The following is a 24,719-nucleotide window of genomic DNA, read 5'->3' on the forward strand; positions in this document are numbered from 1 at the left end:
GAGCACAAAGCTCCTTATCCAGAATAGCAGAAAGCTGCTTGTAATGGACTATTTTATGTAACACAATATAATAAAAACGGTTTCCAAGTATTTTAGAACATAGTTCATTGTCACCCCTCGAAACCTCTGGAGGGCTGCCTTGCATATTCCCATGACTGAACATTCTAGTAACTTTTAATTGGAGGAGCTCCATTTATTATTTATCTACAGGCCCTGCTTGTGACTGCATTATGTATAGCAAGCAGAGCACCATTTGGGAACTACTATGTTACGATTTCCTGCCATTGCAACTGCAGCAATCCAGTTTCAGTGGGATAGGGTTAACCTCATTTAACACATCACAAAGAAAAGAGACAATCAAAGGGATGGACCAGCGACAATTGCCCCACTGAGACCCGAAGAACTTTTTAAAGCCACAGCTCTGGCCGTTATATAATGTTTAGAAGCGATGGCTATTCCTCCTCCCACTACCCATAAAAAATTCCCAGATCGTTAAATTGCCACTTAATTTGAAAACAAGGAACTAGGAGCTGATTTTGTTAAATGAATATAATTTAATAATTTCATTTCCCCCTGAAAGCAACTTGGCCAATAGCAAGAAAAAGAAAAAAGTCTGCATTGTATTAGTGAACTAGGCCAAAGAGTTTAAATTTTCGCTCCTTAAGATGCAGCATTTTTAATGTGTGGGCCTACAAACAAACATCTATGTTTATCTACCGTAACTCCAAAATAAACAATGTTCTACAAACAGCCAATTACTGTGCTAAATTAGGAATGAACTGTTAATTATCTTTCCTTGCTTTCTACTGCGAAGGTCAGCATTCATTCTGGCTTCCACATTACAGGAAAACCAAACTTAATGCTTTACCAGGTATCCAATACCACTGATGCTGTATAATACTATATTGCTTATGACTTGACTGGTACGGGCATCTGCCAGACCTTTCTAAGCTGGTATACTAAACAAACCAAAATGGGAATTCATGGTTGAAGAACACTATTTAGGAAATGTTTGGTCAAGTAGATGGTAAAATGAGACACATATGGTAGTTAACTTTCCATAATTATTTCCATCTGGAAGGTGACCCCTGGCTTGGCATAGAATATAGCCCCTAGACTGGGAGAGGACTCCACCAGCAATAAACACAATCCACTACAGAGCTGAGGGTGCTTAATCCCATTAAAATCAAAGGATTTAGGTAAGCTTAACTCTGTGGTGGATTGTGGCCACAAATTGTAAAAAGTAAATAAGAGACCACTTAAAAGGCAAGTGGGCTAATCAGCTGTATTGGAGACTGAAGCAACCCACTGCAACTAAAAGCTGGAAATAATGCACCTCCCACCTCATGTAAGGTCTACATTCACTCTGGGTTCTCTCACAACTACAAGTAAACTTCCTTTTGTGGCTGGAGTCCACATATTAGATGCAGAGGTGGGGAGAGAAAGAAAGCTGAGATCCTCTGGCTTCTTAACAAGCACTCTGGCCCCAAAGGCAATTGAATATTGAATGTTTGTTCTAATGGACTCTCAAGAGGTCCAGAGAATAGAGTGGTGAAATATAACCAAGAACTCCTTTTGAGTGCCGATTCACAAATATATTTCTAGGGTGGTCAAAATAAAACCGCACTTTTCATTTTCATTTCATTTTCATTTGGGAAACCCAGACTAATAGGGGAAAAATAGGGTTGCCTATGGCAATTTCAGACAAAGCATAGAAAGTTGAGGCTAGGACAGAAGCAACATTCCTCATCCTTCAAATCCTAGTTAGCTACAAACTTTAGGCTTTAGCCAAGGTTCAGATTGATGCTGATATAAGTCTTAACAATGGTTAAGGGGCTTGGGGACCTTAAAAAAAAAGAGTTAAGGAGAAAGCAGCACAAATCTGTGCCCCCATTTCAAATCCTTTAACCATAGGTAAGGGATCAGAAGTTTTATGGCTACACAAGCCCATGTGCTTTCTTTACTACCTTGGGAATTGGGAACATATGTATGAATTGGCCTGAAGAGTAATGATATATTTAGCCTATGGTGTATCTAAACCCTTCCTATGAAATTTAAGCATGCTAGAAAATATTCTCTTTTATATCTATCTTTGGAAGTAGAGGGCTGAAAAAGATCGCCATTTGCTAATATATGAGGAGTCATGAAAAACAGATAGCAAAGGCTTAGGAGATAAGGCACACATAGCTATTCATCAGATCGGTTGTGTGATAGGATTCTCTTCTGAGCTGGAGAGGCATACTTCTTTGTAGAGAAGAGTGAGCCTAGTAGAGACAAACCCAAGAAAACATTGCTAGGAAGATGAAATAAATGGCAGGGGCTCGGAAAAGGACAGATTAGGTTGGCTTTTATATAGGTTATGGGTTTATGTGTGCTTTTTGTAACATGCCTGGGTTTTTTGAATAAGGGAACTTATAAGCTTCCCCCCACCTCATTCCCAGTATGTTCTTTGATTATAGTGTCAGGAGAAAAAGCAGAAGTGTTTCAAGTTCAGTTCAACACAGTTCAGGGAGAGTTGGAAGGAAATACAGTGTCATGAAGCCAATGAGCTCTTGTTGAAACATACTGAGCCAATCCCTTGCCACAACTCCCATAGATTTAACAAAAAGTACTTATTAAGGTTTGTAACTTAGTGATTCAGTTGCATAAGTCCTTTTGGGAGGGGGTTCTCCCCCCCTTTTTTTCTTCCCTTGCTGCCAGCAACATGCTTTTGCGACGGAAGTGTCCTCTAATCCCTCTTTTTAAAAAGCAATCATGGTTTCAATTTTCTGTTTTGTAGCTTGGCATCTGACAGGATTTCAGAGCCAGAAGCAAAAGGAAAAAAAAAACCTAAATAAAATGGGGGTGGGGGGCATGGAGGGAAGAGACACCTCTTTTCATTCTGGAAGATGTAGAACTACATAGGAAGAAAGGAAAAGACAGGATATTTCGAAGACGAAAATTTAGGTAGATGTGAAAGGAAAAGGAAAGGAACCTCTCGTGCAAGCACTGAGTCATTACTGACTCTTGGAGGGACGCCAGCTTTCGCTGACGTTTTCTTGGCAGGCCTTATAGCGGGGTGGTTTGCCGTTGCCTTCCCCGGCCATTATTATCTTTCCCCCAGCTAGCTGGGTACTCATTTTACCGACCTCGGAAGGATGGAAGGCTGAGTCGACCCGAGCTGGCTGCCTGAAACCAGCTTCCGCTGGGATTGAACTCAGGCCGTGGGGAGAGTTTCAGCTGCAGAAACTGCTGCTTTACCGCTCTGCGCCACACGAGGCTCAGGTAGATGTGAACATCTCTAGTATATCTTGTACCTTGTCACCAATTAAGGATCGAACTCAACCGCTGACAGAGTACAAGTTTTGAGTTTCACAGAAATCAGGCAGAATAAATGGGGTTCCATTTTCAGAAAAGGATTTGTGAAACTCAGAAGCCTAAATATTCATTCAGTAACAGCAGTTTGGAAAGTAAGTTTTATTATCCTTCTAATTTGCATTTCATTTTCTGATTTGACAACACAGCAGTAATTCTATCATTGTTAATTAGAACTTTATTCATGACACTGGTAGAATACCAATTAGTTGGATGGGGTCTGGTGGAAATTTAACATTGGCTCCCAGCCAATCATGATTTGCAAATTCAGTGGGCAGGTTCAGGAAGGTCTGAACTGCAAATCATGGTTGGCTGGGAGCCAGTGTTAAATTTCCATTAGACTCAATCCAACTAATAACAGAGATTGGTATTCTCGCTACCTTTTCCTCTCTCCAGCTTGAATTTTCCAATCTCTTCTCTTGTTTGCCTTAATTACAATATAGTATTAGAGCCAGTGTGGTGTAGTGGCAAGAGTGTTGGACTGGGAATTGGCCACATGGGAACAGGACTGAGGAGGTGGAGCACAAGATTTCCCTAGGCTTGTTCACAACATGATAAATAACATAGGGCAGTATCCTGTACAGCCGCTGCACCTCTACTAGTTCTGTTGCACAAGCTAAACAGTCTGCTGGAGCAACAGGAACTAGTGGTTCCTAAACAAAACAAAATAAACCAAAAAAAAAAATATGCAGGAAATGAGTGGAAACATTCACTTCCAGAATGGGACAGGTCAGCGGAGTTCCCTTCTGTGAGCAATGCTGACCTGTCCCATTCTGGAAACAAGCATTGCCACTTATTTCTGGTTGTTTCAGTAACAGCTAATCCCTGTTGCACTAACTGTCCATTCTGCTTCTGTGTGGGCAGTATAGGATACTGCCCATGATTTATTGTCATGTCCGAACAGAAATAATACAGTAGAGAACGACAAAGTCTCCGTAACACAATTGAACAATGTTACCAAAAGAACAAATTGGTCTCTGCCCAAGGTCATAATCCCAAGGACATCTCCCCATGGCCATCATTTTGCCACATATTCATCTCAATTGATGTGCATCCCCCATCAGAAGCACCAGCAAAAGGCATACTTGGGAATAGGCACAGAGCCCTTTGTAGTAGTATTTTAAGCTACCCTAGACTGAAGAGAAGGCAAATTACATTGCTTCAATTGACAGCACAGCAGTGGATATAGGATGGCAAATTATCACTGGGCTCCCCAGCATAGTGTAAAGAATGAGAGGATTTGTAGTGTGGCAATCATCATAGTTTCTAATGGCCAAAACATCCAATGCTAGCAATCTGTTTTCCCCTTTAACTGACCCTACAAAATCTGCCAGCACTCAACGATATTAACTACATTGGTCCCACTATTTTAGTCTCTGTGAGGGCACACTATTATAAAAGCTCGCAGAGAAGTAGCAAAATTTTAACTGTTTCTTATGAAACCTGACCAGTGTAATATTAACATAACAGACTTTCCCATAATTAACTTATGGAATCATATAAAAACAAAAAGCATTTCCCCATAGGGTATGTTCATCTGTTTAGTGCAGTTGACTAGAAAGATTCTTATTCCAGTGCACATTGATCGAATTCTTATGCACATGAAAAAGTCATGAATGTGGCTTGCAGTTAGAACAAATTTGATTTACTTGATATACTCCCCAAAAGTAAAGGAAAAATAAAACTTCAACAATAAACTATTTGGAACTGTGCCTTCAAACAAAACAAAATATAGGAGATAACCAAATATGTAAATTTGCTAATTAATTTAATAGCAGTATAAATGGTCTAATTTCTTTCAAGTGAAGTAGTTTCTTATATTATATAATACATGCGACCTATATTATTTAATCTACATTATTAAGGGAATAGATTGCTAAATCATGCTTCTCCTAAGCATGTGAAAAAAGCTGGACGACACACCACAAAATACTACTTCTCCATGTGCAAAAGTAACTCACATGCTCTGACCCAAAAATGCATACATATTATTATTATTATTATTATTATTATTAATTATTTATTTATATAGCACCATCAATGTACATGGTGCTGTACAGAGTAAAACAGTAAATAGCGAGACCCTGCCGCATAGGCTTACATTCTAATAAAATCATAATAAAACAATAAGGAGGGGAAGAGAATGCAAACAGGCACAGGATAGGGTAAACAGGCACTGGGTAGAGTAAAACTAACAGTATAAAGTCAGAACAAAATCAAGTTTTAAAAGCTTTAGGAAAAAGAAAAGTTTTTAGCTGAGCTTTAAAAGCTGCGGTTGAACTTGTAGTTCTCAAATGTTCTGGAAGAGCGTTCCAGGCATAAGGGGCAGCAGAAGAAAATGGACGAAGCCGAGCAAGGGAAGTAGAGACCCTTGGGCAGGCGAGAAACATGGCATCAGAGGAGCGAAGAGCACGAGCGGGCAATAGTATGAGATGAGAGAGGAGAGACAGGAAGGATCTCTCCTACATATGTTTTTCTAATTACAAGGCTGCAGCATGCAAATGAATGTGCAAGTGCCTAATTAGGGTACCAATCATAATGAAGACAGCTTTCCATGTGCCTAAGTTTGGACTTTAGAGGTACAGTTGACAACCAGACAAGTCTTTTTCAGAACTAAGGAGAATCTATTGACATATGGCCCCATGTTCTATTTAAGAATGGAACCTTTTTTTTAACCTTTTCATAGCTATTTCATTTGTGTCTTGAAATGAAATATTGTCCAGTAATGATTCTTGCCCAAACCATTACATATGCTGCTGTGTCACCTTCTGCTGCTCCTCTTGCTGGAAGCTGTCCTTTTCCAACCCTCTTTTTAATGGCAGTATATTTTTGATCACACCACAACATTTGGCTTAACTCTAATGCTGCTATTGCTTTTCTCTTTATTAGACAGCCCATTCACTATATCTTCCAATGCTCACCTCCAGGTGCTGACTGAGTTCTGATGGGTGACAACCAGAAAGATAGCATTTTTCACTGCGATGTTTAGTTTATGGGATGCTCTCCCCAGAGAGGATCACCTGACACCCGCATTATGTTTTCTATGCCAGGCAAAGAAGCATTTTCTTCCCCAGGTTTATTTGTTTTTTTAAAAACACTTCAGCTGATTGATTTGATGCTGCTTTTAGCCACTTTTAATTTTCTTGCTATATTGTTTTGTGTGCGTATTTCTGATTATTGTTTTTATCGATGTACTCAGTGAAAGCTTGGAAATTTTTTATTGAAATGCAGAATACAAACTTCTAAACGCACACTGCAACTACCCAGAACTCTGCTAGTTATTGCACTATATATTCTTTGCAGTCCTTTAATGATAGTGGACCAAAAAGAGGTCCACTATCATTACAGATTTCCACAATTCAAGTGATGGTACTGAGAGGCTCAATAGAGTTCCAGGTCCATTAGTCTGAGGTAGGGGTGCGTGCGTGCGTGCGTGTGTGTACACATACATATACACAACACAAACACACACACACACTTTTGCTATTATATATTTTTGTACTGTATATTGGTTATGTCTGTATCTATATACATATACTTTTGCATTATATACATCTATAGCTAGCTATCTAGCTATCCATCTGGGTGTGTTACATGTTTTGTATTATATAATACAAAAATAGCTACGCTTAATTAGTATGCTTGAACTCGACAGGCTAAAAGTGCAAGTGGTGCAGGAGTTTTCAGTGAGGAGGGTATAACTGCTACACCTTGATAAGGATAATCTAACCAGTCTGTGAGAAGAAGTGAACTCTTGGGGGTGCTCAGACTTAGCAGGGAACTTCAAGAGTCCTGCCAAAGAGTGCCTCTGTAGAACTCTGCACAATTTCGCTTTGGCTGTTACCATATAGTGAAGGAATGATTCATGACTACAAGCCAATTCACATGGCCTCTGGGAGCCTGGCTGCTGCTTGAAACTGCTGTGTGTTTCAGCTCCCTGCCTATGGCCAGCTGACTGAAGCTGCCACCAGGTGCAGAATTTATTACTGTTTCTCCCGTGGACCAGAGGAAGGAAGAATACGGCAGAAGTGAAGAAGGAGATCTGTCTCCATCACAACTGAATCAATGAGTTTAAGGGTAGCAGGCAAAGGACAATGGAAGGTCCTTTCAAATTCCAAACAACACTGAAACTCTGTTGTCCATGCAATGGCTCTGTAGGCAGTGCAAATTTAAATGCTAGAAATTATGAATGCATAATCCATTCAAATACATACATATATTTTTCTAATAACAAGACTGCATTCTTTGTCTATACTAATCTAATCCTCTTTATGAAATAAGTAGAGCTTCCTTGCTTCTTAAATCAAAAGCTGATGAAACCACTCTGATAATATGAGAGATTTAGTATGACCTTATGCCCCTGTCAAACAAGTAGCACCGGCAGAGCAGTACTTATAATAACAGTCACATTGTTGCAATACTTATCTAAATATTTGCACATTCTAAGCAGTGAAAGTGATGAAGGACTTTCTCAGGGATATGAGAAAGGGGCAGAAGGATCAGCACTACAGTGTTGCATTAACTTATAGGACTTATAATGGGCAGTTTTGGTTTATCTAACAACTTTGGGTAGGAAGCCATTTGGAATTACAACCCAGAAATTAGTTTGGAGTTTACTGCTTCAGACATGGCTTCTTCCCCATACAGCAAGCAGCAGCACCATTAACAGGTGCCCATTTATTGGAGTATTGATGATCACTTAATGAAACCAAATTACCTTGAAAATGTAAAATATTCTACCATAATTGCCAAGACAGATAGTTGGACATGCTGATAAACTGGTTTTGTTATACACTGTATGTTCCCTCTTTGCAATTCAAGGAAATGCCAATGCCCCCATGGGACCTCTGATGTCAATGCAGAGCTGCTCAGGCATTAATGCTGAACCAGCTCTGGCTTCTTAAATAGCAATCTTATATTCCTGCCCCAAAGCCTGAGCATTGCCCTGCATTTGAACTCCCATCCTTTAACTGAGATGCACACTACACCCTGCAACTCTTAATTAACACAAAAAAGAATAAGTTCAACCAAATCAATTTAAATGTGCTATTTCTCCAATTACTCTGGAGTGCAGAGGTCACCATTATATAGCATCGTTACATTCAGGAATGAAGATAGCACGAATCCCTATAAATTAGCACTTAAATAGCTGGTGCGTTTCCTTCCTTAAGAAATTATTTCATGTGCAAGTGAGCCTGATTTTCAACCCATGAAGACAAAAAACAAGAAAATCCACTGAATCTATATAACATTATTTCCTATAAGAAAACAGTTGGGGGGGGGGGATTAGCAAAATCCAAGCTGCTATGCAGAAGTTCCAGAAATACAAAGAAATCTACCAGTGAGTATAAATGAACAGGGAACATGCTAAATCCTGAACACAGATAGTCTGCAATATTACAATTGGGTTTTTCTCCAAAATGTACTTGGGCCTCAGATATATACTAAAGAGTAGACAAGCAAAGAAAGCAATTTCACCTGGGCCAGTTATTCCAAAGGAATCTTGCGGACTACTCAAATAAGGAGTCTGTGGATCATCACAGCCACATTCTGGAGGAAGTTTTATAAGGGCCTGTCTCCTCCAAAGGTAACAAGAGTATTCTATTAGCAAAAGTGTGTCAAAAAAAGCCACTGGACCTAAAAAAGAAGAACCTGACCTTTAGCAACTTATCAAGACTAATGGATTTTGCTTTTGAAGACTTTATGCCAAGTGCTAAAATATGTTCAGGCATACAAGAATGGGATAAGAAAAGCCTTTTAAATGTGATGATTTATTGTGCTGGTATGTCATACTGATCTTAGTGGTAAACTCTAGACAGGGATGCTGAAGGCTGCAAGAGAAGCAATGGCTGTTTGTTACATAAAGGGGGAAATCACCCCCTCATTTTGGAAGGTTTCCAAGTCTGCTTTACCCAAAACTCTGCAGCAAAGACAACTCATTAAACATACTGATGATACACAGCCTAAGCAATAAGATTAATCTCATCCTTAGCTAAGAACAATTGAGTCTAGCACAGCCTGAATTTTGGTGGGATCAGCTTGTACCTGACAGGTCTAAAGTCGTCCATGCACGTAATAAGCTCTTGTGTCAGATGTAGGTACAGTCAACATTTTTTGCTTACAGGGATAAAATCGCCTGTCTTATCAAATGACACTTCTTCATTCTAGCTCTCGAACTATCTCAACATTTTGATTACATGCGTAAGTCTTCTGCTAGTCTGAAAAATGTAAGGAAGCTTAGATTCATAGCACTAGGGAGAACAGTCAAAATATTCACTACTTAAATGAGAAGGAATAAGCAATGGGGGGAAGGAGACGGGGAATTGCTCAGCTACCTGGTTTTCATACAAGGAACAAGAATTGTCAGAAATGGAATATCCCATTCTTTTGCTACATGGGTGAACAAGCAACCTTGCATTACTTATGTGCCATGTGTGTTGCCTAATATAAGGGAACCTGCAGGCCAAGCATCTTGGAAAACATGTTGTAGAATCTCATTGAACTTTTGAGCACAGAGCTTTTGTTATAACCACCACCTCAACCAGATTTGGGTCTCTCATTAAAATTTGCTTTTGAAGATCCTTTACTCTCCCCCAAACATTATCTCTACCCAGGACATTCAATCCAGTCTCATTTTGCTTGCATAGACGTTATATTCAAAACAGGTCTTGGCAAAGCAATGTTGGCAGTATACAGCAAGGGCTGGCCTGTGGCAGAGAAAGCAAGCCAAATTCTTTAATTAAATCAAGGCTTTGATAGAAATCTACTTACAAGGTGGTCTGAAAATTCTTATTCTCCTTCACCTGCCCCTATTGCTGCTCTTTCCTGGTATCTCCTATCTCCCGCCATTCTACATACATGTACATTCATGGTAGTGTGGTGGCAATGGCATCAATTGGAGAAGTAAACAATATCATGCAGTGAAGAACAAGCCAGCCACAAAGCCCCAAGAGCCTTACTTGAGCACACCAATTTAATCCAATGAACACTAATTACAAAGGAAGCCACATTTGATTTACTACTACTACTACTACTACTACTAAATTTATTTCTTACCCGCCTCTCCATTTTGACCAATATTATCTTCTCCGAGGGCTTAGATGTGTAAACTGTTTACATGTTAGGGTATAATCCTGTCCATGTTTGGACAGAAAAAAGTCCTACAACTCCCTGCATTCCCCAGCCAGCCATGCTAGTTGTAGGACTTTTTTTGTCTAAACATGCATAGGATTGCAGCCTTAGTTTCATTGTTTACACTTTGGCACAGAAGCACCAACTGCCTCTAGTCCTGATGGTGGCTACCAAAAAAAGCTTTTAAGAATTCACAGGTGACCCCCCAAATCCATTTGTGATATTTTTCACCATCACTACAACATTCTTCTAAGAAAAGAAAAAAAAACGCAATGCAATTGGATGCTACAAAATCTAAAAGAAACTGAAGAGGCTTATGTTATTCCCAAGCAATCATGTTTTGTGCGTGCTGACATCTTTGAAAACAGACTGCTTTGAGAGGGGCAAAACGCAAACATGATCTACCAGTTCTGTTTTGGATCAGTGGTTTGTGTATGAAAGAGAGAAAGAGTAAGATTATTTTCACCTGGCAAAGCCTGTCCTCTTTTGTCCTAATAAATAAGAACTGAAGTGAATGCATACATTTATTTTGCTGCATCAGTTCAGACAAGATTACTTTTTGTCAAATTGTACTCTACAATGCAGACAAGCACAAACGGAAAAGCTCTTAGTGCAACAATTTGTACCCCATAGATAGCAGCTTCTGAAAAGTTTTTGCTCAGCTGTTAAAAATACCTTTCTTGCTTAAAAAACACACACATAAAGAGTCCAGAGCCAATAACTTTACAATATGAAAACCAGATCACAGTATAGACCACCTGGAATGTATAGTATGGGTAATTCAGGTGGTATTTCCTCTCAGCCAGACATCCATTTCAATATGCTGTACTCATTTCTGGTTTATAGCTATGCACTAAGGACAATTTTGGAGCCTCAAAGTTAATTTGAATAAGATAGAGTTATTTATATAGAGAGAGTACTTAATGAAAGCTCTGTTCATTAATTTAAAACTAAGTTCAATGTGATAGATGGGAAAGGGAAGTTCTTTAGCTACAGAACAGCACAAAAAGGCTCAAGGCTCAATCCCAAAGTTCATTGCACAGACTCTCTGGGAGTTTCACATGCAAAGAAGGGTGGATAGTCTTGAAGTAAGGTGTAGCACAGTATCAAACTAGGGCTTGTCTACTCAGCATTGTTAAGAAAGCAACTTCAGGTCTCTCCAGTCCTCTGAGACCTGATTTAAGTATGTATGCAAACTAGTAACGATGGCTATATATTACCTCCAGCATCACAGACAGGGTGGGTGCCTGCTAATACCACTTGATGGTCAACTGGTGCAATTCCATTCATGTCCTGTTTGTGGGTTTCCCACAAGCATCTGGTTGGCCACTGTGAGAATACAATGCTGGACTAAATAGGTCTTGGGTCTGATACAGCAATGGCTCTTCTCATGTTCTCATGAACATTCTGGTGGCTCTTCTTAACTTAAATGAAAGCCTTCTAAGCCTTTTACTTCAGAATATGAAGCTCCCAACTGAGAGGAGAACAGAAGCTGATGTTTTAAAGAGTGGGATCTTAGAAAGCTTCAGACACTGGCCGCCAAGGTATAAAATCCCAGAGTATTAACCCTCAAGTCTAATAAAAGTCCCACCTTGACTACTTAGCTGTCTGCTAACTTAGCTACTTAACTGTTTGGTCATGTTAGTAAATTTACAACTTAAGTGAAAAGTCCAGAAGAACTGGGAGAATTTGAGAATTGCTTAAGAAAACAAGCAACACAACTTGACACATTTTCCCCTCACAAATAAAAAAATGTGCAACTGAGCAAATAAGTAAGAGGTATGAGCATTCTTTCCCTGATCTCAGTTCAAACACTTCACCAGGAGCAGCAGGATACCAGCTTACTGAGAGTGGTGGATAGGCAAAACTTATAAACAAACCACAGGATGAAGAAATGTAAACAGGGGAAAGAGGTCTGTGATGTCAAAACATAAAGTGAAGAAATACCAGAAATAGTCAGTTTAGCTGCAACCAAAAAATGCAGGTATGATTTCTGTGTGATGAAATGTTTTCTGTATGTGACTTGTGTTATGTAAAACCTGCTGTGATCGAACAACTGAAGGAAAAAACGTGAAGTTTATTAGTTCAGCATATTACAAGCAATTCATAACAGCTTGTTATTTCAGAATAACGTGTTCCCAGTTTCTAGATATGCACCTTATACTATATGACCACAAAAAACAACAACGTGCAGCTATAAACTGGAATTCCAAGCAAGACAGGCTTATGGGTCAACATTAATCACTTTCTTTAACCAAAGTTTGCTATCAGCTAACAGCACTTTTGAAAGCCTTGTCAAAAACACTTCAGTTTAATGAACTTCAAAATTCCCCCTCACTTGCTTTCTATCAATAAATAAAATTACAGGTTGTTATTGCCTTTTCTGCAAAGCTAGTTTGTTTTTATTAGTTAAAGGTTCCACCCAGGGAGTTCCTTCAACTGCATGCCTGGAAGTGAATATTTATAGTGGGATCTTACACTGTCAGGTCTGACAGTCTCTCTTCTACTACACTGCAAATGGTTTTGGGAACTAGGAGCAGTGTCCAATACAGCCAGCTTGCTAGTAGGAACTACTGCTAGCGCAAAGGGAACCTAGCAGTTCCAGAAGCAATCAGAAATAAGCAGAAAGGCTGCTGCTTCTTCTTCTTCTTCTTCTTCTTCTTCTTCTTAACTAGCTGTACCCTGCCACGCGTTGCTGTGGCTCAGTCTGCTTAAATTGAAAAGAAAGAAAAGACAAAGCGGATGTTTCTACTATGTTTAATTTCACAATGCTTGTGAATATACAATATTTTTAGTTGTTCCATTGTCTGTGTAGATATAGAGATTGTCTGGTTTGCCCACTCTAGAACACGCAACATATAATTGTCCATGTGAGAAGCAATCTGTGTCTAGATCTAAACCGCACAATTCTAAAGATTGGCCCTGAGCTTTGTTGATGGTGATTGCAAACGCCAATCGAATTGGGAATTGCAATCTCTTAAATTGAAATGGCATATTTGTTGGAATCATAGGAATGCGAGGAATGAGGACATCTTCACCTTTGAAAGGTCCTGTCAAGATTGTTGCTTCTATGACCTATAAGAGCAAATAGGAGAGAACATGCAAATAGGAGAGGAGGCAGAGGCAGTGGATTGGCCAACTGTTTGTTTTTTAAAAAGGATGTTTTTACGGTGAGGAGGTTAGTGGAAACTCCTGGCAGTTACCTTTCTTCAGAATGTGCAACTGTCACAGGTGTGACATCTATATTCACTCAGCCAATTGTGAGAGAATATGCAAATAGGAGAGGAGGCAGAGGCAGTGGATTGGCCTACTGGTTGGCGATATCACAATGACTTATAAGAGCAAATAGGAGAGAACATGCAAATAGGAGAGAAGGCAGAGGCAGCGGATTGGCCTACTGGTTGGCGATGTCACAATGACTTATAAGAGCAAATAGGAGAGAACATGCAAATAGGAGAGAAGGCAGAGGCAGTGGATTGGTCTACTGGTTGGCGATGTCACAATGACCTATAAGAGCAAATAGGAGAGAACATGCAAATAGGAGAGGAGGCAGAGGCAGTGGATTGGCCTACTGGTTGGCGATGTCACAATGATCAGCAGGACTGGTTTTGAGGAGGCCTATTTCTTCGATTTTAAGACAAACTTTTGACCCCATAGAGAACATAGTTACATAACAACGCTCGCGTATTCGAACGCAACGCTGTGTCAAAATTTCAAAGCAATCGGTGAAGAACTTTCGGAGATATAACGACAGTAACGAACGGTCTTTTTCATTTTTATTTATATAGATAATAATAACAATAATAATCCCGCCTTTTTCCCAAAACTGGGACTCAAGGCAGCTTTCCAAATTAAAACATGGAAGGGCGGGTCAGCAGAGCTAGCAGAAATGAGCTATGCTGAGTGTTTCTGCTCATTTGGGGGGACCCTTTTGGAAGTGTTGCTTCTTGTTGCATAGGTCCTGTGAGCACAATGGAATAGTAGAGGCAGAGCAGCGGTACTGGGTACTTCCTTAGAGATGTGAAATTTCAAGTAATTTTGAAGCCATAGGAGTAAAAAGTTTTTTCCAGGGTTTCTGTTAGGGGCAAATAGAAATTTGAGGGGGGTGGTGGTTTTCTGTTCTCTTTACTGACATAAAATCACTTAGTTATTTTAGGGCATGGGTGGGCAACATGTCCCCACCCTCACTGCCAAATTTGCTGATGTTGAGCTTAAAGTTTTGTTTTAAAGCTAAATTTTACCTTTTTAAGCCACTGTTGCAATTTTTTGCTCAATTTCAGAGACAAACCAACTATTACTTTGCTGCTGCTGTCTCTAAAATTCATGCTTTTAGGTACAGAGGTTTTTTGGGGGGGTAGTGGTAGCAGTTGAAGGTTTTATAGCTGAGGCAGCATCCCCTAGCAGAAAGGTCTATCAGGAACATTATTAAAAACTGTGGCAGTGAGTTCCACAGACCCAAGCTTCAAAGGTTTATTTATTTATTTATTTATTTATTTATTTAAAGAAACATAGATGAGATAACCCACATGATGTTCTATAGCATGTGGTGGTATCATGTAATGTTTCTCTTACATATGGGTTTTAGAACTACATTCATTGACCTTGTTTGCACAACACGCCGAGCCATAGTGGATTGTCACCTTTGTTTGTTTCATGGTGACTTGTTGTGATGTCTGCACTTGGCACAGTTTCCTTAGCACAGTTTGCTAGCCATGCATGAGCCACCACTGAGAACTCACGGCTTGTTGTGGGGCTGTTCAGGGTGGCTTGTTTTCAGTTTGGGTTGTCATGACATGCGAAGCAGGCAGAGTGGCTTATGCATGGCTTGTCAGAAAGGTCTATAGAGCCTCATGGCAACAGCAGCGAAAAATCTAGTTGCTCCTTGCAATCTCACTAGTGCCACTTCCTGCCTCCATCCTCCCTTGCTATCCAACCTCTGATACATCGTTGCCTCCCTAGACAATGACCTCTTTCCCCTCCACCACCTTTGGGGAAATATGCACAAATTTAACAGGGGGCTTCACTTTCAGGGAGATCTCAGAAAAACTGTTATTGTTTCCTGCTTTTGGGGAGATCTGTGCACATTTAACAGTATTTTTCTTCACCTTTGAGGCAATTCGCAAATATTTAATATTATTTTTTCACCTTTAGGAAGATTTGCACAAATTTATTTATTTATTTAACTTTCAGGAAGATTGGCGCAAATTTGCAGTAACTACTGTGCTTATTCGCAGTAACTTCTGCACTATAGCAAATTTGTGCAAATGGTCCCAAAAAGTTTTTACGAAATTGTTGTTAAACATGCACAAATCTCCTCAAAGGTGGGTAGAAAATCTACAAAATAAAGACTACTCTGCTAATGAGAACATTTAGGCTTATTAGTAGAATAGCAAAGCAAGTTGCTGAGGGTATGCCGCAAAAGCTGAAGGGATACGTGCCATGAGTGGGAATAGAAACAAGCCATAGAAAGCCACAGATTGTCTGATCACTTTTTGGGAGTAAAGTGGGTTAGCAAGCATACAGCACTGTGGCTTATTATGATGTGCGAACCAACCCATTGACTGCTGCAACAATTAACCAGGACAAGCCCAGAAACACTAGATCCTATTGAAAAAAACCAAACTGTCAAGAATGCACATTGGTAAACAATTCTTATTACATGCTTAGAAGCTGAATATAAGTTGGAGCATCCCTAAATGCCTATAAGTAAAACATATATCTTAACAATAATTTTAATAAGGAATGGAAGAAATATCTATTGGGAGTCTTACAGAGAAGATTAAAAACATTCCCCCACCACCACATGGCTTCAACATTTCCAGAAATTTTACATCTCTAGCGTTCTTATAAAAGTATTCCTTATACGTGGCTTTTAGAAATCATTTTGGGGAGTTAAAAACCAGGTAGTAATATATGAACACCTTATCTTAAACGCTTTATTCATCACTCTAAAAGAAAATGCCCCATTATCCAAACTCATTTCCCCAACATCCCACATATTGAAAAACAGCTACCAAAGTGTTTGCCAAGGCTGGACATTAGCATACCTGTAGTTACAGGAAGGTGAATGATGGTTGTTAAACATGTCAAAGTGAACCAGATGGATGACAAAGTTGCTCCTGACAATAACAGGAGAAGTATAAGTTTCAGCATTCCTCTGATAAAATCAGCAAACCTGAAAGAAACATAAATCACACTTTACAAACCCTTCACACATGCTATAAACTGAGAAAGAGCACTATACTTCACCTATATTGCTAGGATGCTATTATTTAAAATAGCGATTTCTGGTGTGTTATTTTTAAGTTGGAAGGAAAAAAGCAAACGAGGAAGGGACATCAGCAGAAACGAAGACCTTACAGAGTTTCTAAGATTAATGTATTTATAATTGCCTTGATACTGATTTGTTAAAGGAGTTGTCTATTTTTGTTTTATATTTGTTTTCATGAAGTGTCTTACCACCTGAAACACATTGATCCCTAATATTCATTTATTTATTACATTTTTATGCTGCCCAATAGCTGAAGCTCTCTGGGAGGTTCACAACAATTAAAACCATAAAATACGAAACAGTAAAATACAGTTGATAAAATCCAAGATTAAAGTTAAAAAAAAATTAGATGACAATTTTAAAATAAAATAATCAAACAGAAGCTAGCAGCAAAAAAAGATAAAATTCACTACCAGATCGGGGTGGGTGGGGGGAAACAACCTGAAAAACTAAAATGACTGGCGCTGAAACAAGCACAATGTAGGTTATAGGCAAACCTCTCCGGGAAACTCATTCCACAACTGGGGTGCCACAGCACAAAAGGCCCTCTTCCTAGTAGCCACCCACCTCAATTCCCAGAAGAAGACTATTGAAGTCTGAGCAGGTGTATATGGGAGAGACGCTCCTTCAGGTAGCTTGGCCCCAAGCCGTTAGGTATTTGAACGTTAGCAACTAGCTCTTTGAATCAGGCCTGAAAATGAATTGGCAGCAAGTGCAGATGAAGCAGTACTCTTATAATATAATTACATTGACCAGTCCTGTAAATAGTCTCGCTGCCCTAGTTTGGACTAGCTGACGTTTCCAGTCAATTTTTAAAGGCAACCCCATGTATAATGCATTGCAGTAATCCAAACAAAAGGAGATCAGAGCAAGGATTACAGTAGGTAGGCTATCTTTGTCCAGATAAGGACGTTGTTGGTGCATCATCCAAAGCTAGTATTTATTTATTTATTACATTTTATACTACCCAGTAGAATCATAGAATAGTAGAGTTGGAAGGGGCCTATAAGGCCATCGAGTACAACCCCCAGCTCAGTGCAGGAATCTACCTTAAAGCATACCTTACAGATGGCTGTCCAGCTGCATCTTGAATGTCTCTAGTGTGGGAGAGCCCACAACCTCCCTAGGCAATTGGTTCCATTGTCATACTGCTCTAACAGTCAGGAAGTTTTTCCTGATGTCCAGACGGAATCTGGCTTCCTGTAACTTTGGCCCATTATTCCGTGCCCTGCACTGTGGGAGGATTGAGAAAAGTTCCTAGCCCTCCTCTGTGTGACAACCTTTCAAGTATTTGAAGAGTGCTATCATGTCTCCCCTCAATCTTCTCTTCTCCATACTAAACATGCTCAGTTCTTTCAGTCTCTCCTCATAGGGCTTTATTCCAGACCCCGATCATCCTGGTTGCCCTCCTCTGAACCTAAGAACATAAGAAGTGCCATACTGGATCAGACCAAGGGTCCATCTAGTCCAGCACTCTGTTCACACAGGGGCCAACCAGCATTGGCCAGAGACGAACAAGCAGGCCATGGTGCAACATCACCCTCCCACGCATGTTATTATTATTATTATTATTTATTTATTTATATAGCACCATCAATGTACATGGTAACTCCCCAGTAACTGCTGCACACAGGCTTATTACCTCGAATACTGGAGATATCACAAAACCATCAGGGCTAGTAGCCATTGATAGCCTTTGCCTCCAGGAATTTATCCAACCCCCTTTTGAAGCCATCCAGATTGTTGGCCATCACTACACCTTGTGGTATTGAGTTCCATCATTTAACTATGTGCTGTGTGAAGAAGTACTTCCTTTTATTTGTCCTGGATTTCCCACCAGTTTCATGGGATGACCACTGGACGCAATCCTTAAGATGAGGCCTAACCAGTGCTGAATAGAGGGGAACCAGTACCTCGCGCGATTTGGAAGCTATCAAGGCTGTCTGGGCAGTTCGCAATTAAAACCATAAAATACAGCAAGTCAGAACATGATATAAAGCTTTAAAAGTTTTTTTAAAAAAATCATATAAAATCAAATAAACTTAGCAGCAGTTACAGCCCAGGGAAAGTCAGTGTGAATATTTTCAAGAGGCATTTAAAGGATGTTATATTATCTGCCTTTTGAACTGGGTTGCTCCATGTACCAAGTCCACCTGTGCCTCAACTGAAAGTGAAGTTCTAGATCCAGAGCATCCCCAAACAAAAAACTGATCCTTTAGGAAGAGTGCAGCCCTCTCCAGAACAGGTTGAACATCAGTTAGTCAAGCAAACAAACCACCCACTAACACTCCTCCTTGTCTGGATTGAGTCTCAATTTCTTGGCCCTCAACCAGTCCATTATGGCACCCAGGCACTGGTTCAGAACAGCCACTGCCTCACCTGGATTTGATGAAAAGGAGAGATAAGAGCTGGATATCATTTGCATATTGGATGCAGTCCATATCTCTGGATAAGCCCCCTCTGTGGTTTCATGCAAATGTTAAGCAACATGCGGGATAAAATTGTAGCACCCCATGGTATAACTGCCATGGGGCAGAGCAATAATCCTTCAGCACTACCTTCTTGAATCGGACAGCCAAACAGGAGCAGAACCAGGCATTGCAGCAACCACCATCTCCTAGCCCAGATAACCTATCCAACAGATAGTATGGTTGATAATATCAAAAGCTAATGAGAAGTCCAAAAGATTCCCAGCAAAGGTTATCCCACAGGTAACCAAGGCAGTTTCTGTTCTAAAACCATATCTGAAGCCCAATTGAAATGGATCTAAATAACCCTCCATGGTATTACAACCGAAACACATTGATCCCTACTATACTGTTGAATTATAAAGATGAAGTTAAACATAATCTTTACCTCTCTCAAGATGACATTGTTTAAATACTAGAAACAATATCTTCTTTGATTTGAAGCTGACTCCACCACTGCCTTCATACAAGACACAAACACTGATTTCCAGGAAATTCAATGGGTTGGATCCATTAATGAAATAGGTTTCTGTTCCAAACACAACTCAGTATCCAATATGTGTACCTGCTCACACCAATTCAACGTTGCTTCCCACCATTCACATTTCACTCGGTATAGTAATGTTTCCTACATAATGAGCACTTCCACTCCTTTTTTTCTGTCCAATTGTGACACCGCCCATGACCCTAAGTTTACAACGGTATCCTGTACATCACCTAGTTCTCTGCAGTGAGAAGCACAGAAGAGAAGTAAATGATTTCCTTCCTACCACAGCACACACCCCCCCAAAAGCTTACTGGCAACTTCACCCCCAAGCTTGACCCAGTATTGTATGATCCAGACAATTCACATTTCGTGCCCCCTATAAGCTAGGAGTTGTAATTTGTTGCCGTCAACCCCACTGTTTAACTGCTTCAGAAATTACACTATGTCACAACATTTCTTCATTTTGACTTTGCTATAGTTTGAAACATGAAGGGAATTCTGAACTGTGAAGGACAAAACCAGAAAAATATCTCTGATCATTAGCAAATGCGACAAGAAAAATGCCAGGGAAAAAAGGAGGCTGACTTGTGTTGCGGTACAGTTTTTTTAAAAAACAAAAACACGTGGATGTCACTCTTTGAAGTTGCTTTTTCTCATCTCCACCCTGAACGAGACTCATTCTACAGCTGCTAACAAACAGGTACAATCCCCGCCAGGTGCCCAAAATATCCAGGGCTATTCAATCACAAACATGCCATATAAATTATCTCAAATTCCTGGTTTGGGGCTAGGAGAATGGCAAGAGCGGGCATAAATCTCATGTGGAGGAAGACATCATATACTACAGGTAACAAAATAATGAAATTTCAGAGCTCATTTTCCAACTGTGCCTTCCTTTGACAGGCATAATTTTGTACCACAGGCACAAACATTTCTACTGCGTGCAGAGATAGTTTGACATCCAAATGATAGCTTTTGCGTCATCAAAAATTGGAAAGGGAGACTTGAATATCATGTCCTTTATATATTGTGTTTAGCTAGTAAATAATCCTTGCAAGTAGGGTGAATTATATTGCAATTTAACTGCAGAGGCAGGGAGGCAGTGGGAGTTGGGGACTAGGAGGAAGTAAAACTACACTATAGTTCTTTAATGGAAACATTGGAGGTACTAAGAAAATTAGCAGCTGGTAGAACAAAAAGAAAAAGGTTCCCCACACTGTGCTGTTACAATAGATACCAGGCTGCCTGCTTGGTAAGTCACAGGACCGGCACTGAAATACATGAGCCTGTCACACTTGACAAGAATCATTACCTAATTTTCCTAATTACAACTTTCAGCAGATTACAGTCAGCACAGACATTGATTCAACTCTACATAGATAACTGCTGAATAGGCCTAAAAGGGGGGAGTCATCCATCAAAAGTGACAAATTGCCACCCCTTTTGTACACAAGCCCCTATGTTTGAAGCTTTATAATTCTTCAGTCAAAAAGGGATATTTGGCGACAGACTATCAGCTTTAGGTTTTTATAAAAAGCACAAATAAATAGACTGAAGGGCTATTTTGGGCTCCACAAAATACTTGCCTCACTATGGAATCTGAAATCAGTTTTGTAGCAGCTATGAAAGACGTTAGAAGGATATTCTGAGGCTCAAACTAGACCAGATATTTAACAAATTAACGTCAAGCAAAAGGTCAAGATTTGCATGATAGGTCTGAATCAGCAAATCTGTACTAGAATCATCTTAAGGCTAGAAAAAGGATGGCCCTTTTCAAAAGCCTCTCGTTTATGAGCACAATATAACTTATGAGCAGGAGAAGGAGCTGCCCAGTATACAAAAAGATCTTATAAGAACATGTGAAAAGTTATCATGACAGAAGTCATTGCTGTTATAAAATGATGCTGGGGCTCTGCATATTTATGCTCTTAATTCCGTTGCAGTTGGTTGGCTTCATCATGCTAGTCAGTTTTACACTCTCACTGGTGGAAATCTTACTAAGCAACTCCTCTAACTTCTGAGTTTTCACTGCCTACATTCTCTACTTTCAAGGGCTAGAAATGTATGTTGTTGTTGTTTGAAATGAGTTAGAAAGTCAAATCTGCAGCCAATACTAACTAGAAACATTTCAACATTAGGACAATCCATAGGCTTTTGTAACAAGAATGTATGATGGGAGTCTTTACGCCTAGACACTCCTGATCCTTTGCACACAGCGGGAGCAAACGTAAAGCTTCCAACTGCGGTTTGTTACAAACTGTAGTTTCTTGTTTCAGCTGAACTATGGCATGATGTGGTGCATTCTCCTAAATACAAACCATGCTTTTTCTCACAATGGCCTGGTTCAGACAACACGCTAAACCATGCTGCTTAACCACAAAATAGTTAAGGAAATGCATGCATTTCCTTAACCATTTTGTGGTTAAGCAGCATGGTTTAGTGTGTTGTCTGAACCAGGCCACTCTGGCTATACTGCACCCCTGTGGAATTGCAGCAAACCACCAGATCTAAGACATTAACATATTTACATTACTCTGGTGCTTTTTGAAGTGGTTTATTTATTTAAAATAATTCTTAGGACACCATTAACTTCTCAAGGCAATGTTTAGCCACTTATAAACCCCCCAGAGAGCTCCGGCTATTGGGCGGTATAGAAATGTAATAAATAAATAAATAAACTTCATCTTTCAAGCCCTATTTTCCCCTCTACAACAGAAAAATACAAGATCACATCACTAGTTAACAATTTTATTTTTTATTTTAATGTTAATATAGGCATAAGTATTTGAATAGAACTTAAGCATTCCATATAGCAGAGGAGAGCAACCTTTTCACTTCTGAGGGCCCCATGTATGGCAAGTCGGGGGCCACAGTGGTGTGCAGAAATGCTCATTCATATGCAAGAAGTTTCCCTCAGAGGTGAGAAAACCACCTGGATTTATCAGTCTCCTGGGGCAAACCATACAAATAAGTACCTCATGCTTGCAGACATTACAGGTAGCCAGAAGGTAAAACTTGATCAGGTAATCATCTGGCCATGGCAACTGAGTCATGATTAGCTCCCCTTATTCCTTCACAGAACACCAGGTCCAAAGTGTGCTTAGCCACACGTACTGGCATACAGGAAGGGAGCAAGCCCATCTCTTAAAGGGGTTGCACAACAGTAATGGTGTGCGACTGGCCAGGTGAAAGTAAATTCAGCCCCGAGATTTAAAAAACAAAACAAAACCCTCATTGTATGACTCACACTCAGGAACACACCAGGGCCCACAGTTTGAAAGCTCTACATAAATTCAGTTTCATATCAGGAAGCACCTTAAAATACTCCAAATGTAAAGATCACCAATTATCAAGTCAGAGAAATCCTTTTTTTCACTTGTGTGTTACATTTTACCATTTATTTATTTAGTCATACAATTTAAAGGGGCTTAAAACCATGAAATAAAACAAACAGTAACAAAATAAATCATAACAAAGGGCATTATAAAACTGCATCAACAAGAAGTAGATAAAAATGTGAAAAGAGTCAACAGAAAAGGAAGCAGATATATAACTCTAGTTTCTGGTCATTAAAAGTTCAGGCAAATGAAACATTATTAACTTGGCACCTAATGCTATTTTAAAAAATGCCAGGCAAACTTGTCTTGGGAGGGGATTCGACAACCAATACAGAAAAGGCTTTCCCTCTGGAGATGATCATCTTAGCTTCTAAAAGCAAAAGCTTCTAGAGAAGCACCTTTGACAGTAATTTCAACAGACAGGAGAGATGGTAGTCCTTTATATATCCTGATCTCAAGCCATTTTGTCCATATGAGGCTTCATAATTTAAAACTAGCACTTTGCTTCCTCTCAGGAATTTCAATATCACAATAAACTATGAGGTGGGTTAGGCTGAGAGATGTTAATTTGTGCAAGTTTCACAGCTGGTCAGAGATTTGAAATTGGGTTTTTCACATCCAAATGTAATACAATAACCTGGGTTGGGTATCCCAGTAAACCATAAATCCCAGCTTAAGCCAGGGTATGCATGATCAGCATGCAACCACATACAGCCCATTTCCTGCTACTTCACTCTTCCCTTCATCCAAAGCAATCAAACAAACAAGCCAGGACACCACACATAAACATCATTTCCTATTAACATACAAACCAGGTACTATATTTAATTGCTTCCAAACTCGCCAAGATTCATAATCATGGTTAAAGTTGGTTTACGATCCTGCTTGTTGGGAAAGCATTAACCATTGTTCCTGATTTGAACATAAAGAGAAGTTACAGTTAACTGTGTTTCACTGGCTTGTTTTTTGTGCAAAGTGCAGAAAAGGGAGTGCATACAGGTGCTCTTTCAACCAAGATTTGTTTGTATGATTACAGTTTCTATGAGATGCACAGGCTTTTAATTGGATGGACAGCTTTTGCATGAGAGTTTATTCAGCTTATCCATCTATGTGTCCAATATAACTTGTGAGTTGGGAGCTCACTGATGAGAGTCACGGCAGCATCCTCTATGCCTGAAATACATCCTTGGTATTGTAGACTTAACTGAGTGAGTTTCACAAGCTCCCATCTCACACATCCAGCCACTCACATGAACTGAAATGTCAGTGAGACTCCTACAAGTTCAGAAAGCAGCTCAATATAATGTGTCAACCAGGCCTTTAATTTCTAGCTTAGAATTCAGGGTACCCAATTTTGCTAAAGATTCTGTTGAGGAATCCATCACATCTGTAATGGAACAGCTGAAAGTGAGCAAGGAAAAAAACGGATGGTTCTTGATTATTCTACCTAAGTGGTTCTTCCCACCTTTGGATAGAGTAGATTGGGAGTACTTGTCAAACACAATAATATGAACTGTTCAGTTTGATGACTGAGCAAATGGAATTTCCAGCATTCATAGATCAAAAGAAAAAAAGAAACACACAAATTGCTATGCTAAAAGATGAACATAATGCCAAGTCACAGAAAAGCATTTGTTCTTTTACAATTGTCATAGATGACAGGAAATGAT

At 39.7% G+C, this 24,719-nt stretch overlaps 1 protein-coding gene across 1 annotated transcript in view; it reads right to left on the bottom strand.

Moving 5' to 3' along the window:
- SLC49A4 (solute carrier family 49 member 4) overlaps positions 1-24,719 on the bottom strand; it is a 99,117-nt gene that overhangs the window by 13,970 nt on the left and 60,428 nt on the right. Inside the window, exon 7 of the mRNA XM_063116680.1 lies at positions 16,533-16,660. Within this exon, the coding sequence (XP_062972750.1) occupies positions 16,533-16,660 (128 nt within the window). The remainder of the gene's footprint in view (positions 1-16,532; positions 16,661-24,719) is intronic.

Source organism: Elgaria multicarinata, chromosome 2 (genome assembly GCF_023053635.1).
Source record: "Elgaria multicarinata webbii isolate HBS135686 ecotype San Diego chromosome 2, rElgMul1.1.pri, whole genome shotgun sequence".
Lineage (NCBI taxonomy): Eukaryota > Metazoa > Chordata > Lepidosauria > Squamata > Anguidae > Elgaria > Elgaria multicarinata.